We start from the raw sequence: 20,358 nt of genomic DNA, 5'->3' as shown, positions 1-20,358 counted from the left end.
CTCCCCCCTCCGCCTCCCGCAGTCTCTGCCCGCGGAGGGGCTTCCTAGTGTGTGGAAACTTTTCCTCCTTCACAGCTCCCTCCCACTGGTGCAGGTGCCGTCCTTATTCTTTTGTCTCTGTTTTTTCTTTTGCCCTACCCAGGTACGTGGGGAGTTTCTTGCCTTTTGGGAGGTCTGAGGTCTTCTGCCAGCCTTCAGTAGGAGTTCTGTAGGAGTTGTTCCACGTGTGGATGTATTTCTGGTGTATCCATGGGGAGGAAGGCGATCTCCGCGTCTTACTCTTCCGCCATCTTCAAGGTCCCCCCGCTTTGTCTTATTTTTAAAACATTTTTTCCCAGTTTTATTGAGATATTATTGACATATAACATTGTTTAAGTTTAAGGTGTACATTTAAAAAAAAATAATTTATTTATTTTTGGCTGTGTTGGGTCTTCATTGCTGTGCGCAGGCTTTCTCTAGTTGCAGTGAGTGGGGGCTACTCTTTGTTGCGGTGCACGGGCTTCTCATTGCGGTGGCTTCTCTTGTTGCGGAGCACAGGCTCTAGGCGCGCAGGCTTCAGTAGCTGTGACTTGAAGGCTCTAGAGCGCAGGCTCAGTAGTTGTGGCACACAGTATTAGTTGCTCTGCTGCATGTGGGATCTTCCCAGACCAGGGCTCGAACCCGTGCCTCCTTCATTGGCAGGCGGATTCTTAACCACTGTGTCACCAGGGAAGCCCCCTTAAGGTGTACCTGTTGATTTGATACTTACATATTGTAAAATGATTACCCCCATAGTGCTCTCATAATTACCATTTCATTCTTGTGGTGATTAACGTTTAAGATCTACTCTCTTAGCAGTTTTCAAGTATGTGATACATTACTGTTAACTATAATCTCCATGTTGTACATTAGCTCCCCGGAACTTCTTCATCTTATAACTGGAAGTTTGTATCTTTTGACCAACATCTCCCCTCACTCCAACACCACCCCCGCTCTTAGTAACCACTATTCTTTTTCTGAGTTCAGCTGTTTTAGGTTCCACGAATAAATGAGATCATATAGTATTTCTCTTCCTCTGTCTGACTTATTTTACTTAGCATACGCTAAGTGAAATGCCCTAAAGATCCATTCATGTCACGAATGGCAGGATTTCCTTCTTTCTCATGGCTGAATAATATTTCTCTGTGTTTGTCTGTGTGTATGTATGTGTCATGTTTTTTTTATTGATATGGATATCCAGTGGATAATTCTGTGTGTATTTGTATGTATGTCACATTTTTTTTTAATCCATTCATCCATTGATGGACACTTAGGTTGTTTCCATATATTGGCTACTGTGAATAATGCTGCAGTGAAATGGGAATGCAGTCCTCTGTTTGAGGTCCTGATTTTATTTCCTTTGGATATATACCCAGAAGTGGGATTGCTGGATCATTTGGTAGTTCTATTTTTAGTTTTTTGAGGAACCTCCATACTGTTTTCTATAGTGGCTGTATCAATTTATATTCCTACCAAGAGTGCACAGTGTTCCCTTTTCTCCAGAACTTTACTAGCACTTGTTATTTCTTGTCTTTTTGTTAATAGCCATTCTAAGAGGTGTGAGGCTAAAACCTCATTGTGGTTTTGATTTGCATTTCACTGATGATGAGTGATGTTGAGCATCTTTTCATTAGCCATTTGTATGTTTTCTTTGGAAAAATGTCTATTCAGATCCTCTACCCATTTTTTAATCAAAAATTTTTTTTGCTGTTAAGTTTTATGAGTTCTCTATATATTTTGGATATTAATCCCTTATCAGATATATGATTTGCAAATATTTTCTCCTGTTCGGTAGGTTGCCTTTTCATTTTGTTGATTGTTGCTTTTGCTGTGTAGAAACTTTTTAGTTTGCAGTAGTCCCACTTATCAATTTTTGTTTCTATTGCGTTTGCTTTTGGTATCATCCGTAAAATTATTGCCAGGAGCAGTGTCAGGGAGTGTTTCTCCTATGTTTTTTTCTAGGAGTTTTACAGAGTCGGGTCTTTAAGTCTTTAACCTATTTTGAGTTAATTTTTGTGAGTGGTGTAGGATATGTGTCCAGTTTCATCTTCTGCATGTGGTTATCCAGTTTTCCCACCATCATTTATTGAAGAGACTATCTTTTCCCCATTTAGTGTTCTTGGCTCCCTGGTCAAGTATTCGTTGATTGTATATGTGAGAGTTTGTTTCTGGGCTCTTGATTCTGTTCCATTGGTCTGTGTTTCTTTTTATGTGACGCCATACTTCTGTAGAAAAATGACATTGGAACTTTGATAGGAGTTGCATTGAATCTATAGATGGCTTTGGGTAGTACAGACATTTTAACAATATTTTTATAAACATGGGATTTTTTTCCCACTTGTGTCATCTTTGGTGTTTTTCATCAAAGTTCTATAATTTTCAGTGTTTAGATCTTTCACCTCCTTGGTTAAATTTATACATAGGTATTTTGTAATGTTTGATGCTATCGTGAATGGGCAGGTTTTATTTCTTTTTCAGATATTTTCTATATAGTGTATATTTTGTACATAGTGTATAGAAATACACTGTATTTTTTGTACTTTTTGTACGCTGTATCTTTTAATCCTGTGTTTTCATCCTAAGCAATCCCATCCTCCACTTGCAGAACTTTAATTAACACCTGCATATTGGCACCACCTCCTCTTTCTTGTCCTCTGCAACTAATCATTAAGCCTTAACCATTCTACATCTTAACTATTCCATGTGTTTAATGAGAGTACAATAAAAATGCTAACAGATTCTTTCTTAAAGATCTAGACAAGTTCATATTAACAAGAAAACTACAATGTAAGAGTAGACATTCCATGAAGGAAGTGCAATGAAAGGCTAGTCCTGCCAGGTGAGAAAATACGTTTTAAAGCTAAAATAACTAAAACTATTTGTTCAGTTTGTAAATAAATAGACCAGGGAACAGAACAGAATTGAGTAACAGGACAGAACTGAAAGATAGATCTAAATATATTTAGACATTTAATTTATGATGGAAAGGATATTATTCTATTCAGAGTCACTGATAATGGCAATTTCTTGTATCAAAGACACCAACGATTTCTATATCATTAAATCCAGTTGACATTTCTCAGTCCTATCTTACTTGACCTTCCAGCAGCATTTGACCTATGTCATCACTTCTTCCTCTTTGAAACATCAGGGCACTATACTCTCTTGGTTTTCTTCTAGCAATTCTCTCATTCCCTTGGTGATCTTATCCTGCCTCAAGACTTTAAATATCCATCTATGTATGTGCTGACAACTCTCAAACCTATTTCTTCAGGATGGAACGGTCTCCTGAACTCCAGGATTAAACCTTCAGTTGCCTATCAACATTTCCATTTGGGCTTTAATGGGTTTCTCATCTCTAATATGGCCCTCCCAAAGTGCTCTCTTGTAGCCTTCCCCATCTCAATAAATGGCAAGACCAGCCTTCCAGTGGCTGAGGTCGAAAACACTGATTCATTTTTCTGTTACATTCTGAGTTCAATCAGTCTAAAATCATATTTGCTCTATTTTAGGATATAATCTAAAATATAATAAAATTCCTATGTACTTCTTATTACACTGCTATTACTTTGATTCAAGCACCTCACCTGGATTATTGCATAATCCTTCTAACTGGTCTTCCTGCTTCTGTCTCTGCCTCCTCTCCCAGTTAATTAAAAAATTTTAAACAATTTAAAATTTCTAATGTAATACATACTCAGCGAAGTACATAAAATACGTAAAGTTTAGCAATTATTATAAAGTACAGATCCATGTAAATGACACCCAGATCAAGAAATGGCCCTCCAGGAACCTGCCCCCATTACCCTCATAATGAGTATTGTCTCCATCCATCCTGCCTAGAAGTATTTGTCTCAACTTTTATGGTAATTTTAAAATTTGCTTTGCTCTACAGTTTAAAATTTTAATTATGCCTCACTAAACAATGGGGTTAATGCTGCCTATTTTACCTTTAATGTAAAGTGAAACATAATATGCATTCTTTTGTGCGTGACTGTGACGCATGTTTATAAGATTTATCCATGTTCTATGTAAATGTAGTTCATTTTAGTAGCTGTGTAGTATATTATCTTAAGATCCTCATCCTTTCTACTGTTGATGGATATTTGTGTTTCAAGATTTTTCTCATTGCAAATGATTCTGATATAAGCATTCTTATACATGTATGTTGATGCATACATATTTCAGTTTCTCAAGGTGGGGCAATGTTAGGTCATAGGATATACATGTCTTCAGCTTTTCTATGTAATGCCTGTTTGCTGAAGAAGTTGCAGCAATTTACACTTCTACTAGCAGTGTGTGAGAATTTCACTTGTTCTACATCCGTGCCAGCACTTTTATTGACATAATTTAATTATGCCAGTTTGCATGTGGTGTGATCTCTCTCTTTTTTTCTGTTTTGTTTTTAATTTTAATTTTATTTATTTTTGGCTGCATTGGGTCTTTGTTGCTGCACGCGGGCTTTCTCTAGTTGCAGCGAGCGGGGGCTACTCTTCGTTGCAGTGCGCGGGCTTCTCACTTCGGTAGCTTCTCTTGTTGTGGAGCATGGGCTCTAAGCACGTAGGCTTCAGTAGTTGTAGCTTGTGGGCTCAGTAGTTGTTGTGCGCAGGCTCAGTCGTTGTGACACCCTGGCTTAGTTGCTCCGCGGCATGTGGGATCTTCCCGGACCAGGGCTCGAACCCGTGTCTCCTGCATTGGCAGGTGGATTCTTAACCACTGCACCACCGGGGAAGCCCTCTCATTGTTTTAATCTGCATTTCCATGACTAATGAGGTTAAACACCTTTTCATATGTTTCTTTTTTCTTTTTTTTTTTTTGGTTGTGCTGCGCAGCTTGCGGGATCTTAGCTCCCTGACCAGGGATTGAACCTGGGCCTCAGCAGTGAAAGCGCTGAGTCCTAACCATTGGATCGCCAGGGAATTCCCTCATGTTTCTTTCATGGCATGGCTGTTCATCTATTTTACCCATTTTTAAAAATTGAGGTTTTTGTTTTCTTCTTACTGATTTTTAGCAGTTCTTTGTATATTCTGGATGTAAGTTCTTTATCAGTTATATATATTGCACCTGTCTTCTCCCACTCTGTGACTTCAGTTTTTTCTTCTCAATGCTATCCTTTGAGCAGAATTTTTAGAAAATTTTTTTATCTTGAAATTTCAAATTTACAGAATTCTTAACTGTTTGAGAGTGGGTTATATATATCATGTCCCTTTACGTTTTTAATGCTTCAGTATATAATTCTTTTTTAAAAATTAATTAATTAATTAATTAGACTGTGCTGGGTCTTAGTTGCGGCATGCAGGATCTTCATTGCCGCTTGTGGGATCTTTGCTGTGGCATGCTGGATCTTTAGTTGTGGCATGCAAACTCTTAGTTGTGGCATGCGAACTCTTAGTTGCAGCATGTGGAATCTAGTTCCCTGACCAGGGATCGAACCTGGGCCCCCTGCATTGTGAGTGTGGAGTTTTAGCCACTGGGCCGCTAGGCAAGTCCCCAGTATATAAGGGTGTTTTCTTACATAACCAGTTGTTAAACTCCAGAAGTTTAACACTGATACAGTACGTTTTTAAAAAAATTGTAGAGTATACATAAGAAATGGTTAAGTGGTAAGATTTAAGTTACAGTTCTGTGGTCTTAGGTATCTTTACATTTTTTGTGCAACCATCGTCACCAGTCATCTCCAGAACTTTTTCATCTACCCCAGTTGAAGCTCTGTACTCATTAAACATTAGTTCTCCATTCCCTACTCCCAGCCCCTTTCTGTTGCGGAATTTGTGGACTCAAACAATATTTGTCCATTTGGCTTATTTCACTTAGCATAATGTCTTCAAGGTTCATCCATATGGTACCATGTGTCAGAACTGCCTTCCGTTTTTAGACTGATTATGCTGTAATAAACGTTGGTGTACATGTATCTGTTTGAATCCCTGTTTTCAGTTCTTTTAGGCATACACGTAGGAGTGGAGTTACTGGGTATTTTGGTAATTCTGTTTAATATTTTGAAGAAACATCATACTGTTTTCCACAGTGGCTGCACCATTTTACATTCCCACCAGCAATGCACAAAGGGTTCCAGTTTCTCTACATCCTTGCCAGCATTTGTTTTCTGTTTTGATAATAGCTATCCTAATGTGTGTGAAGTGGTATCTCACTGGTTTTCATTTATATTTCCCAAGTGATTAGTGATGTTGAACCTCTTTTCATATTATTTGCCATTGGTATATCTTTTTTGGAGACATGTCTATGCAAGTCTTCTGTTCATTTTTTGATTGAATCATTTTGTTGTTGTTGAGTTGTAGGAGTTCTTCATATATTCTGATATTAACCCCTTATCAGATCATGATTTGAAAATATTTTCTCCCATTCTGTGGGCTGCCTTTTCATTCTGTTAGTGTTCTTTGCACAGAAGATTTTAATTTTGATGAAGTCCAGTTTGTCTACTTTTGTAATCTCTGCTATTGTTATCATACCCAAGAAATCTTGCCAAATCCAGTGTCACATACTTTCCCTGTATATTTCCTTCTAAGTTTTGTAGTTTTAGCTCTTATGTTTAGTCTTTTGATCCATTTTGAGTTAATTTTTTATATGATGTAACATAGGTCCAACTTCATGTTTTTGCACGTGGATATCCAGTTTTCCTAGCACTGTTTTTTTTTCTTTTCCATCATAGTTTATTACAGGATATTGAATATAGTTCCCTGTGCTATACAGTAGGTCCTTGTTGTCCTATTTTATATATAGTAGTGTGTATCTATCAATCCCAAACTCCTAATTTATTATAACCATAAGTTTTCTATGTCTGGGAGTCTGTTTTTGTTTTGTAAATAAGTTCATTTGTATCGTATTTTAGATTCCATATATAAGTGATATCATATGGTATTTGTCTTTTTCTTTCTGACTTGGTTCAGTTAATATGATAATCTCTAGGTCCATGCATGTTGCTGCATGGCATTATTTCATTCTTTTTTATGGCTGAGTAGTATTCCATTGTATATATATACCCATCTTTATCCATTCATCTGTTGATGGACATTTAGGTTGGTTCCATGTCTTGGCTATTGTAAATAGTGCTATAAATATGAATACTGAGGTGCACCTATCTTTTTTGAATTAGAGTTTTCTCTGGATATATGCCCAGAAGTGGGATCCGGCACCATTTGTTGAAAAGACTGTTCTTTCTTCATTGAATGGTCTAAGTATCATTGTTGAAAACCATTTGACCAGGTATGGAAGGGTTTATTTCTGGGCTCTCTATTCTGTTCCATTGGTCTATATGTCTGTCTTTATGCCAGTACCACACTGTTTTGATTTCTGTAGCTTTTTAGTAGGTTTTGAAGTCAGGAAGACCTCCAACCTTGTTCTGTTTCAGAATTGTTTTGGCTGTACACAGAGTTCCCTGAGATTCCACATCAACTTTAGGATGGATTTTTCTATTTCTGCAAAAATGTCATTGAGATTTTGATAGGGATGGTGTTGAATCTGTACATTGCTTTTGGTACTTTTTACATCTTAACAGTATTGAATCTTTGAATCCATAAATGGAAGATATCTTTTCCATTATGTCTTATTTAATTTCTTTCAGAAATGTTTTTCACTGTACACGTTTTTTTTGCCTTTTTGGCTAAGTTTTACCTAAGTACTTTATCCTTTTAGAAACTATTGTAAATGAAATTGTTTTTGTAACTTCCTTTTCAGATTGGTCATTGTTAGCATACAGAAATGCACCTGATTTTGGTGTGTTAATTTTGTATCCTGCAACTTAATTTGTTTATTCTAACTTTGTGCGTGTGTGGAATCTTTGGGGTTATCTACATATAAAATCCATGTCATCTGCAAACAGATAATTTTACTTCTTCCTTTCTGATTTGGGTGCCTTTTTCTTTTTCTTGACTAATTGCACTGGCTAGGATTTCCAATACTGTGTTGAATGGAAGTGGAGAAAGCGGGCATCCTTGCCTTGTCCCTGATCTTAGAGGAAAAGCTTCCAGTCTTTAACCATTGAGTATAATGTTAGCTGTGGGTTTTTCATATGTGGCCTTAATCATGTTGAAGTAGTTTCTTTCTAGTTTTCTGAGTATGTTTACCATGAAAGAGTATTGAATTTTGTCATGCTTTTTCTGCATTGCGATGATCATGTAATTTTTTCTTTTTGTTCTTTTAATGTGGTGTATTGATATTGGTGTGCTCAACCATCCTGGCATTTCAGGAAAGAATTCCTCTTGGTCTTGGTGTATAATTCCTTATAAAATGTTGAATTAGATCTGCTAGTATTTTGTTGAGCATTTTTGCATCAATATTTATATGGGATATTGATGTGTACTTTTCTTGTAGTGGCTTTGTCTGGCTTTGGTATTAAGGTAATGCTGGGTCTCAGAATGAATTAGGAGGTATTTCCTTCTCTTTAATTTTTGGGGAAGAGCTTGAGAAGGATTGGTGTTTAATCTTTCTTAAAATATTTGGTAAAATTCACTGGTGAAGCCATTTGGTCTTGGGCTTTTCTTTGGGAGGTTTTTGATTACTGATTCAGCCTCCTTACTAGTTACAGGTCTATTCAGATTTTCTATTTTTTCATGATTCAGTCTTGGTGGTAGTTGTGTGTTTCTAGGAATTTGTTCATATCATCCAGGTTATCCAATTTGTTATATAGAATTGTTCATAGTACTCCTATAATCTTTTTATTTCTGTGGAATTGGTAGTGATGTCCCCACTTTCATTTCTGATCTTAGTAATTTGAGTCTATTTTTTCTTAATCCATCTAGCTAAATATTTGTCAATTGTATTGATCTTTTTGAGGAGCCAAGTTCTGGTTTTACTGATTTTTTTTTTCTCCCTCTGTTTTTTCTATTTTTCATTATCTCTGCTCTAATCTTTATTTTCTTTCTTTTGCTAACTTTGGGTTTAGTTCTTTTTCTTTTCTTTTCTTTTTTGTTTAGTTCCTTAAGGTATAAAGTTAGGTTGAGAACTTTTTTTTTTTTTGCTTATTGATTTTTTTGGCTGCATTGGGTCTTCGTTGCTACGCACAGGCTTTCTCTAGTTGCGGTGAGCGCAGGCTACTCTTCGTTGCGGTGCGTGGGCTTCTCATTTTGCTGACTTCTCTTGTTGTAGAACATGAGCTTTCAGCGCACAGGGTTCAGAAGTTGTGGCACATAGGCTCAGTAGTTGTGGCTCGCAGGCTCTAGAGCGCAGGCCCAGTAGTGCACAGGCTTGGTTGCTCGGCGGCATGTGGGATCTTCCTGGACCAGGGCTCCAACCTTTGTCCCCTGCATTGGCAGGCAGATTCTTAACCACTGAGCCAGACGGAAGCCTTGAGGACTTACTTTCTTAGTGTGTTTAACAGCTTTAAATTCCCCTCTTAGCACTGTTTTTGCTGCATCTAGTAAGTTTTTGTACGTTTTCATTTTTCAATATTTTCTAATTTCCCTTGATTTCATATTTGGTCCATTGGCTGTTTTAAGAGTGTGATGTTTGGGACTTCCCTGGTGGTGCAGTGGTTAAGAATCCACCTGCCAAAAAAAAAAAAAAAAAAAAAAAAAAAAGAATCCCCCCTGCCAGTGCGGGTGACCCGGGTTCGAGCCCTGGTCCTGGAAGATCCCACATGCCGCGGAGCAGCTAAGCCCGGGCGCCACAACTACTGAGCCTGGGCTCTAGAGCCTGCAAGCCACAACTACTGAGCCTGTGCGCCACAGCAACTGAAGCCCACGTGCCTAGAGCCTGTGCTCTCCAATAAGAGAAGTCACTGCAATGAGGAGCCCACGCACCACAGCGAAGAGTAGCCCCCACTCACCGCAGGTAGAGAAAGTCCATGCGCAGCAAGGAAGACCCAACGCAGCCAAAAATAAATAAATTTATGAAAAAAAGTGTGATGTTTAATTTCCACATATTTGTAAGTTTCCAGTTTTTTTGTTTCTAGTTTCATTCCATTGCGATCAAACAAGATAGTTTGTATGATTTCAATCTTTTAAAATTTATTAAGGCTTGTTTCACATATGCCTAACATGTAGTCTATCTAATATAATACTGTTGTCTACTCTACCATCTAGATTACAGTTTGGTCACTTGTCCCAAAAATGTCCTTAATGGCATTTTCTTTCTCCAGTACAGGATCCATTTCAGGATCACATATTGCATTTAGTTGTCATGTTGCATTAATTTCCTTCACTCTGTGACAATTCCTCAGACTCTTTGTCATGACATTTTGAAGGCTACAGAATGAATTATTTCATAGATTGTTGCTCAATTTGGGTTTATCTGGTATTTCCTCACGATCAGAATCAGATTAGGTAGCCCAGCCTCTCCACTACATTAGTGATGTTGTATCCTGCTCAAATGATCACATCTGGAGACAAGTGATGGCCATCTGCTGGTGACATTAATTTGATCATTGTTGAAGTGTTGTCTGGTTTCTTCACTATGTAGTTTTTTCTTTGTAACTGATACTCACTGGGGAGTTGCTTTGAGACCATACAAGTATGCTGTTCCACATTATACTTTTTGCCTTGATTTAGTATCTATTGATGATTCTTGTCCAAACCAATCTTTACAAGATGGTTATTTTCCAGCTCCACCACTTGTTTCATATCAGTTGGTGATCTACTCTAAGGAAGAGCCCTGCTTTTCTTGGGCATTTGTTTATTTCATTGACTTAATATGGGTTCATGGATTACCTATTTTACTCAATGGTTTATATTCCATTACAGTACTATCATTATTTTGATGCTCAAATTGTCCTTCTTTTAGCCAATGGGTGTCCCTGTAAGCTGGCTTCTGTGCTCTTTTGATAGGAGAACGAATGTCAAACGTATACTTTATGGGTAGTGTGTTTTAGTTCTTGAACTTTTTCCTACCCTGAAGTCAGGAAGATACTTTCTATTTTCTAAATGTTTTATTATTTTGCCTTTTATGTTTGCATCTAAAGTTGGAGTTGATTTTTACACATAGTATGAAATAGAGGCTAGTTTAATGCTTTAAAAATTTTTTTTCCAGTATAGACACCTAGTTGACCTAGAGCCTTTTATTGAAAAGAACAATCTTTCCTGCTCTGTGATGTCATTTATATTGTGAATCAAGCGTCCATATATCGAGTGTTTCACTGAGCTTTCTTGGTCTGTTTGCTTATCTCTGTGCCAGTCAATACCATGCTATCAATTACAATGGCTTTACGACAAATGCTGATACCTGGTACAGCAAGTTGTCCTTCTGTAGTTTCTTTAAGTGGTATGGATATGGGATATTCTTGACCCTTTGCATTTCCACAATTTTTTTTTTACAACTTTGAGATATAATTGATGTGTGGTGAACTGCACACACTTTAAGTTGTGCAATTAGAGCTTTGATGCGTGTATACAACCATGAAGCCATGACCACAATTAAGATAATGAACATAACCATCACTTCCCAAAGTTTCCTCATGTGTTGTTGTAACTCATTCTTTCCTACCTCCCAGCCCTGTCTTTAGGTAACTGTTCATCTGCTTTTTTTTTAAATTAAAAAAAATTTTAAAAATTTTATTTTTGGCTGTGTTGGGTCTTCGTTGCTGCATGTGGGCTTTCTCTTGCTGTGGCGAGCGGGGGCTTCTGTAGTTGGCGGCTAGCGGGGGCTACTCTTTGTTGCAGTGCACGGGCTTCTCATTGCAGTGGCTTCTCTTGCTGTGGAGCATGGGCTCTAGGTGCACGGGCTTCAGTAGTTGCAGCATATGGGCTCAGTAGTTGTGGTGCATGGGCTTAGTTGCTCTGTGGCATGTGGGATCTTCCTGGACCAGGGATCGAACCCATGTCCCCTGCATTGGCAGACGGATTCTTAACCACTGTGCCACCAGGGAAGCCCTCATCTACTTTTTATCACACAGGATTAATTTGCATTTTCTAGAATGTTATATAAACAGAACCATACAAAATGACATTTTGTATGTACAAAATATATACAAAAAGTATGTACTATTTTTTTTTTTTTATGGGGCTGATTGCTTTCACTTAGGATAATTATTTTGAGATTCACTTGTTGATGGAATTGGGCTGTTTCTAGTTTTTTTGTTTTTGGCTGTGTTAGGTCTTTGTTGCTGCACGCACGCGTTCTCTAGTTGCAGTGAGCGGGGGCTACTCTTTGCTGCAGCGCGTGGTCTTCTCATTGTGGTGGCTTCTCTTGCTGCAGAGCACAGGCTCCAGGCACGTGGGCTTCAGTAGTTGCAGCACTCAGGCTCAGTAGTTGTGGCATGCAGGCTCTAGATCATAGGCTCAGTAGTTGTGGTGCATGGGCTTAGTTGCTCAGGCATGTGGAATCTTCACGGACCAGTGGTTGAACCCGTGTCCCCCGCATTGGCAGGCAGATTCTTAACCACTGTGCCACCAGGGAAGTGTCTGTTTCTAGTTTTTGATTGTTACAAGTAATGCTCTTATGAACATTTGTTTGAGTCTTTGTGTGGAGTGGGGAAGATAGACCTCTCTAGCTAGGCCATTCTAGCAAGATTCCAAACCAAGGATCCATAAAATAAAGACTGATACAACACAGATAATAGCCTAAGGACTAATGTCCTTAGTATATAAAAACAACTATCTAGTAGGAGAATGGGCAAAGAACATGAACAATGAGCTGACAGAGATGATTGTAGTAAGATACTTATTGCAGCATTGCTTGTTGTAAGTAAAACACTGGCAACGGTCTAAAGGACCATCAGTAGGTGGCAGTTAAGTAAGTTGCGATACATATCCTACTATACTGATACGGAATAATCTTCAAGAAGTTTGAGAACAGTGTGTGTAGGACAATGTGCTAGAGAGAAAATAAGAGGGAAAAATATATAAATGCTCATATGCATGGATGTCAGAGAAACTGACAGTGGTCGCCTTTGGGGATGGAAATTAGAGGGCTGGAAATAAGGGCTTGCATGTAGACTTACTTTCTACTGTATCTCCTATTCTGATTAAATTTTTTACAGTATGTCTTTATTATCTTAAAGTTAGAAACTAAAAATTAAAGCCTGTCACTCTCTCAGAACACCAAACATTGATTTTCATTGTCTCCAGATGGCTTCACTTAAAGTGACTGATTAATTTTAGGCAAGCTGCACACTATCACAGTGCCTCAGTTTCCTGATCTGTAAATGGGGTGATAATAGTACCTAGGCTTTAATGACACAATCCCATGAAATGCTTAGAAAAATTCTTGGTGTGCAGCAAGCTCTGAATAAGGGTCACCTGTTAGGGTGTTCTACAGATGAATGACTGGTAGCCACACTGCAGGCCATTTTGCTGAGAGAGAACCAGGCAACGAAGATTTTTTGATAGACAGTGAGGCAGGGAAAACGTGGGTCTTTGGTTTGGATACGCATCTGTGAGCTGTGTCCTAACCTGGTTTTGCGAGTTCTGGTGCTCTGAGATTGAACTTTCTGGAATTCTCTGGTTTCAGGACACCTCCTACTTGTTCATCACTGGCCCTGATGTTGTGAAGTCTGTCACCAATGAGGACGTTACCCAGGAGGAGCTCGGGGGCGCCAGGACCCACACCACCATGTCAGGTTAGAGGCCTCGAAGCTTACCTTACTGTTGTCAGACACTGAGAAGAGGAATTGCTAGAAGTGACAGTCTGTACAGATATCACTTCATCGACAGAATTTCTTTGAATAGACAGTAGTGTCATGTATTGTTTACAGATATAGTAATAAAGGTGGATTTATATCTCAAACTCGTTAAATTACAGGCTACTACTAATGCTTTCATAGTCTTTGAAATTTTTGAGCAAATTAGAATGATGGTTACAAGAATTATGATTCATAAAAGTATGTGTGCTGTGGAAAAAGTAGCACAGGGTAAAGGGGGTTGGGATTGTTGCAGTTTTAATGAGGGTGGTAAGGACAGGCCTCACTGGGCAATAATTGAGCAGATTTGAAGGAGTGGACTGAGTGCATACCTAGGGGAGAAGCATCGCAGGCAGAGGCTTCTGAGGAAGGAGAGGGGCTGGTGTGCTCGGTGAGTGGCAAGGAGGGTGGTTGGATTAGGGACATGACATGATTTGACTTTAAAAGCCCAGTTGGGCTGCCTGGTAGAGAAGAGACTGGGGGCAGCGGTAGAAGCAGGGAGTCCAGTGGGGTGAACCTGAGAGGGAGTTTCCTGCCCCACTTTCTCTATCATGTCTATGGCCCTGTTTGGCTCTTCTGTGATTTCAGAGTGTTCTTGAGGAATGATGGCTTGACTCCTTACCACGTGGTTCCCCTTCTTTCCTCCTTTGTTCTGCCATTGCTAAGTACCATGACATGTGCCAGCCGTTTTCCTTTTATTTTTTATTGTCCAGCTTTCTTGAGTGTTAATGGACATATAACCAGGCATTATTCCAGTTGCTGGGCTGCAGTGATAAGACAGGCCTAGCCTCTACCCCGTTGGAGCTGATACTCTTGGGGAGATGTCAGGCAGTAAACAGGGAAATGGGTGCTGCAGGGAAAAGTGTGACGAGAATTCCCACCTGGTCCAGGGATGGAGAGTGAGGGGTGTGGGGAAAGTTGTGCTCTGGAGAGGGGCAGGGAAAGCCTCAGCAAATAGGCGACACTAGGTCAAAGACCTGGATAATGAAAGGAGTGACCCTTGCAGAGAGAACAGGCTGCATGGACTGAGGGTCAGCCTGAAGGTGTGTGGTGTGGTACCATCCTCAGTGGAGGGGGCGGCGACAGGGCTGTTGGCACAGTCTGGTGCAGACCTGCCCTAGAAGGGGCAGGTGGGCATGAAGCTGCGTCTCTGGGCTGACAGGCACCCTGGCCCATTATATACTCCCTGTTTTCTCAGGCGTGGCCCACAGAGCTTTTGAAAACGACGTGGATGCATTGTGTAATCTCCGGGAGTTCTTCAACTACTTGCCTCTCAGCAATCAGGACCCCGCCCCCGTCCGTGAGTGCCATGATCCCAGGTGAGTTGCAGGCCGGAGCTCCTCTCATTTTGCAGGTTGGCTTGTCCTTCTCTGGCCTGTGTGCCCTGGCGGGACCTCCAGGGTCTGCCCTGGTGGGCAGCTTGGAGTAGATTGTGCAGTGGAGTCGGGTGTAGGCATGGTGGTGGCACATCTGGGTATAGGAGCCACAAAGGATTTTATTTACTTATTTAAAAAGAAATTAAAAAAAAAATTTCTGGCCACGCTGTGTGGCATGCAGGATCTTAGTTCCCCCACCAGGGATCAAATCCATGCCCCCTGCAGTGGAAGCTTAGACAGAGTCTTAACCACTGGACTGCCAGGGAAATCCCAAGATATTTTATTTTTATTCACGTTTTTCCTCTCTCTAATATCTGACAAGTAGCTTGGGAGTAAAAAGTGGCCAAAAAAAATATTATTTCTGAGTCTTTGTCCAGAATTGAGATATATATATGTGTGTGTGTGTGTGTATATATATATATATATATAGTCTTAACATGAAATAAACAAGTCTATATATATATATATATAAACATGAAATGATTCAGACAGCATGCCCTTTAGGAAATGTGCTTATGCACACCTGCTTGTGGCCAGAAGCTGGGGCATTCCTGGGGAAGGGTGTGTTGCTGACCACCTAGTGAAGACCTTCTTTCCTTCTTACTCTTCCGGCCGCTGCCTGATGTGGGGAGCACCGCAGAATAAGCCAGAAGCCCAGCTGGGGAACTATAGCTCCAGACCACTGGCTGCTGTCTTCTCCATTTTGTTTCCTCTCTGATTTTGAAGCATTCACTTGGCCTACAATACTTCTGCAGAAGGACTTGAAATTGTGTCCCTCAGGAAGAAGCCGTCCCTCGGGAAGAAGCCGTTTGCAGACACTGCCCTGGGCTTCTACCTATGGGGCCGTGTCTGGGCCCGGGATGCTCTGAAGAGTCATGTCCCCAGGGCCACTCCTTGTCTGCCTCTGCCTCACTCCTCAGGGGATACAATCAGCGGTCCACTGTGTGTAGTCATGAGAGGGAGGGTGGTCACAAGGCCCAGAAGCGATGGGCACAGCCTCCTTTTCCAAGCTGCTGTACTGTTTGGGGTTCTTGAAAGGTTTAGGACATCATTTGAAGGTGTTACGGTCCGAGGGCCCAGACATGTCTGAACAGCCTGCTTTGGCCCAGCCATACCTCCTCGTCATTCAGTCCCAGGGAAGCTGTATGCATATGTGTAAATGACACATGAAAAGTAAGGGAGGACTTTGTTACTGGGTGGGGCTGTACCCAAGACGCTGGTGCTGAGCTCTCTGGGAAGCTGGGCTTGATGGTACAGTGGCTTGTTCACTATAATGTCCTTTGGTACTCCATACAATACCTAGAATGTAGGAGGTGTTCAGAGAGGATAAATGAAGGAATCTCCACATTCAGGGGAATAAGCTCATTTTTTTTTCCTCTAAATGAAAACAGAAAGATCTTCTGGGTTAATATCAAGCTCAGCTTCAGTTTAATATGGTGGTAACAAAGGAATGTATCTTTGGGGACTGCTTTGCTAGCCCAGCAGGGACAGAATCAGTCCAGCCCCCATGCTGTGTCTCCCCCATTTCCTCTCCCATTCCCCACCCACAGAAGGCAACGGGCTCTTCCATGTTGATTATATCTGCTTCTTTTTCTATCCAAAGTGACCGTCTGGTTCCTGAGCTTGACACAATTGTCCCTTTGGAATCTACCAAAGCCTACAACATGGTGGACATCATACACTCTGTAAGTGCCACATCTGTCTGTCTTGTCTGTGCTGGCTCAGCCACATGCATGTCATTGTGCTTTGGCTCAGTGAGGAAGTGCTTTACCCACAGGCCTTACCATTGGGCAACACAGGCAGGGCACGGGGTGGCACAGAACAAGGGCACTGAGTAGTGTGCTATGGGAAGAGCTAGTGGCTGTGGCCACCCTACTGGCTTGGATGGGCTTGGGGGTGTGGCAGTTGGGTCCGCAGAGCTCAGGGCTCTTGAGCTGGCACTCTGAGGCCCGTAGAGAAAGGGCCGTGTCTCCAGAGCCTGGAGTTGAGGCAGGATGACTCTTCGTGTACCTCTGTTTGGAGCCTCATGCTCAGGGCATTTTGTTTTTCTCTAGAGAAAGGAGAGTGAGTACATAAGGTGTCCTGTGACAGGGTTGAGGGGTGTGTGTGTGGGTCGGAGGAGGACGCGAGTCATTTGTACCTTTTTCTTGGTGTAGCAGGTTCCTGGGTCATTAAGTGAAGAGGACAGTGTTGGGGTGAACTGGGGGCATCCGTCGATGGCCATTGTCTCCCTCACACTTTCCTACGCGCCCTGTGCTCTTAGCTCTTCTCGATTAACTGAACCCAGACGGCTCTGTGGGCGCAGCCTCTCCGGGGCCCTGGCTCTCCCAGTGACCTGTTCCTCCTCCCTGTACTGTGGGGAGTCAGCGTGAGTCAGCAGCCGTGGCCGGGCTCTGCCTTTCCTCATTGCTGGATTCTTAGCCTACTGAGCACCATTTGAGCCCGCTTCTACCAGCATGCCCTCCTCTGACCTTAGCCTTCAGTACTCTCTACACCCTCACAGTTGTGCTGTCCGTCTCTCACCACCTCTGCTCCTGGACTCCCCAGCCCTCAATCATCCCGTTCCTGTGGAGCCCTCTGCCCCTCCTGGCCTCTGCCTTCCTGGCCCAGCTTGGACTCTGCCATTATGCCAGATGTTAACAGCCAGGCACTGTTCTCAGTGTTGGTGCTGTATGACACTGTGATGGACAAAAACCCTGCCTCGGCGACCTCACATTTGGATGAGAGATTGAGAGAACAAAAGCATACGTGGCGTGGGTAGTTTTAGGTCCAAAAGTAGTGTGAAGAAGGTAAAATGGGGTCTGTGTCATCCGTGCTCCAATTCTCCTTTTGCCCTGTGGAGTCCCATCCCTGGTTCAAGGCTGCAGCCAGCCAGGCACCCATCCATCCATTCATCCATCCATCCATCCATCCATTCATTCATTCATCCACTCATCCATCCAGTCACTTATTCATCCACCCACCCATGTTGCCAGTGGGGCCTGAGCCTGCCAAGGGAAAGCCCCGGAGCCTTGCTCCAGCCTGAGCTGGGTCCTTGGTTCACCTCTCTGGTCTCCGGCTTGAATATGTGCCGTGAACCTCCCCTCAGCTCCTGTTTTTATCTTCTTCACTTTCCCTGATCGAAACCCTAACTTCCTTCTCTATTCCCCACTCTGATCAGATGACATCAGCATTTCCTTCGTGGAGAAAATTGAGAGCATCAGGTTCATCACTTTCCATAGGTGCCTGTTTCTCCCTCTCCACCATCCCTCCGTGTCTCCCCAGGCTGAAAGAATGAGGTGCCTCACCTGGGCTCCTCACTCCATTGCTTCCTGTCTGGCATCTTGCTTTCTTGACTGGTTTAACTTCTTCTCCCTCTCTTAACTCCTTCCTCTGGGCAATAGATGTGTTTGAACATGTATGAACTTCTTGTCTGCTAAACCAAACCCTTCTTAACCTGAATCTCTGTTTAACTGACATCCACAGTCTTTTCTACCTTTTTCCTTAAACTCCTCTTGTCTCTTCTTCCTTTAGTCCTCTCTGGAATCTGGCTTCTGCTTTCCTCCCTCTGTTGAATGACAGCTCTCCTAATGACCTCTCCAAATTGCTAAACCAGGGAACTAAGGGCATTAAAGAGGTATAGTTACAGAAGTAACCATTATTAAAATAAATATAAATCCTCCTAAATAACCGAAACATTTATATAGAAAGATCAAATCAATGCATCACATAGAGAAACAGACAAGCCTCCCCAGTGTTCTCTTCCAGGCACTGTTTTCCCACCAAGCCCCTGAGGGAAACCACCATCTTGACCTTTAACAGCATAAATTAGTTGTTCTTGGATTTGTATACTATATAAATGGAATCATATAGTGTGCGATCTTTTCTGTCTGGCTGCTTTCATTCAACGAGACGACTGAAATTCGTCCATATTGTTGCAATGCATGTTATTCTCGTGGTTCTCCTTAGGCTTTTTTTTTTTTTTAACTTTTGAATTTTATTTTTTATACAGCAGGTTCTTACTAGTTATCCACTTTATACATATTGGTGTATACATGTCAATCCCAATCTCCCAGTTCATCCCACCAGCAACACTCCCCACCACCACTTTCCCCCCTTGGTGTCCATATGTTTGTTCTCTACATCTGTGTCTCTGTTTCTGCCCTGCAAACCGGTTCATCTGTACCATTTTTCTAGGTTCCACATATATGCGTTAATATACGATATTTGTTTTTCTCTTTCTGACTTACTTCACTCTGTATGACAGTCTCCAGATCCATCCACGTCTCTACAAATGACCCAATTTCGTTCCTTTTTATGGCTGAGTAATATTCCATTGTATATATGTACCACAACTTCTTTATCCATTCGCCTGTCGATGGGCATTTAGGTTGCTTCCATGACCTGACTATTGTAAATAGGGCTTCAGTGAACACTGGGGTGCATGTGTCTTTTTGAATTATGGTTTTCTCTGGGTATATGCCCAGTAGTGGGATTGCTGGGTCATATGGTAATTCTGTTTTGAGGTTTTTAAGAATCTCCATACTGTTCTCCATAGTGGCTGTGTCAATTTACATTCCCACCAACAGTGCAAGAGGGTTCCCTTTTCTCCACACCCTCTCCAGCATTTGTTGTTTGTAGATTTTCTGATGATGCCCATTCTAACTGGTGTGAGGTGATACCTCATTGTAGTTTTGATTTGCATTTCTCTAATAACTAGTGATGTTGAGCAGCTTTTCATGTGCTTCTTGGCCATCTGTATGTCTTCTTTGGAGAAATGTCTATTTAGGTCTTCTGACCATTTTTGGATTGGGTTGTTTGTTTTTTAAATATTGACCTGCATGAGCTGTTTATGTATTTTGGAGATTTATCCTTTGTCCGTTGATTGGTTTGCAAATATTTTCTCCCATTCTGAGGGTTGTGTTTTCGACTTGTTTGTAGTTTCCTTTGCTTTGCAAAGCTTTTAAGTTTCACTAGGTCCCAATTGTTTATTTTTGTTTTTATTTCCATTATTCTAGGAGGTGGATCAAAAAAGATCTTGCTGTGATTTATGTCAAACAGTGTTCCTCCTATGTTTTCCTCTAAGAGTTTTATAGTGTCCAGTCTTACATTTAGGTCTCTAATCCATTTTGAGTTTATTTTTGTGTATGGTGTTAGGGAGTGTTCTAATTTCATTCTTATACATGTAGCTGTCCAGTTTTCCCAGCACCACTTATTGAAGAGACTGTCTTTTCTCCATTGTATATCCTTGCCTCCTTTGTCATAGATTAGGTGACCATAGGCGCATGGGTTTATCTCTGGGCGTTCTATTCTGTTCCATTGATCTCTGTTTCTGTTTCTGTGCCAGTACCATATTGTCTTGATTACTGTAGCTTTGTAGTATAGTCTGAAGTCAGGGAGTCTGATTCCTCCAGCTCC

The 20,358-nt window shown here is 41.3% G+C and overlaps 1 protein-coding gene across 1 annotated transcript in view; it reads left to right on the top strand.

The window, feature by feature from the left end:
* The window catches only part of PCCB (propionyl-CoA carboxylase subunit beta), an 87,723-nt gene that overhangs the window by 24,636 nt on the left and 42,729 nt on the right, over positions 1–20,358 (top strand). The window contains exons 7-9 of the mRNA XM_024746261.1: positions 13,417–13,525; positions 14,784–14,904; positions 16,565–16,646. Of these exons, the coding sequence (XP_024602029.1) occupies positions 13,417–13,525; positions 14,784–14,904; positions 16,565–16,646 (312 nt within the window). The remainder of the gene's footprint in view (positions 1–13,416; positions 13,526–14,783; positions 14,905–16,564; positions 16,647–20,358) is intronic.

Source organism: Neophocaena asiaeorientalis, unplaced genomic scaffold (assembly GCF_003031525.2).
Source record: "Neophocaena asiaeorientalis asiaeorientalis breed wild unplaced genomic scaffold, Neophocaena_asiaeorientalis_V1.1 scaffold437, whole genome shotgun sequence".
NCBI lineage: Eukaryota > Metazoa > Chordata > Mammalia > Artiodactyla > Phocoenidae > Neophocaena > Neophocaena asiaeorientalis.
Note: the sequence above shows the minus strand (reverse complement) of the source record. Positions and strands in the feature narration are given on the sequence as shown.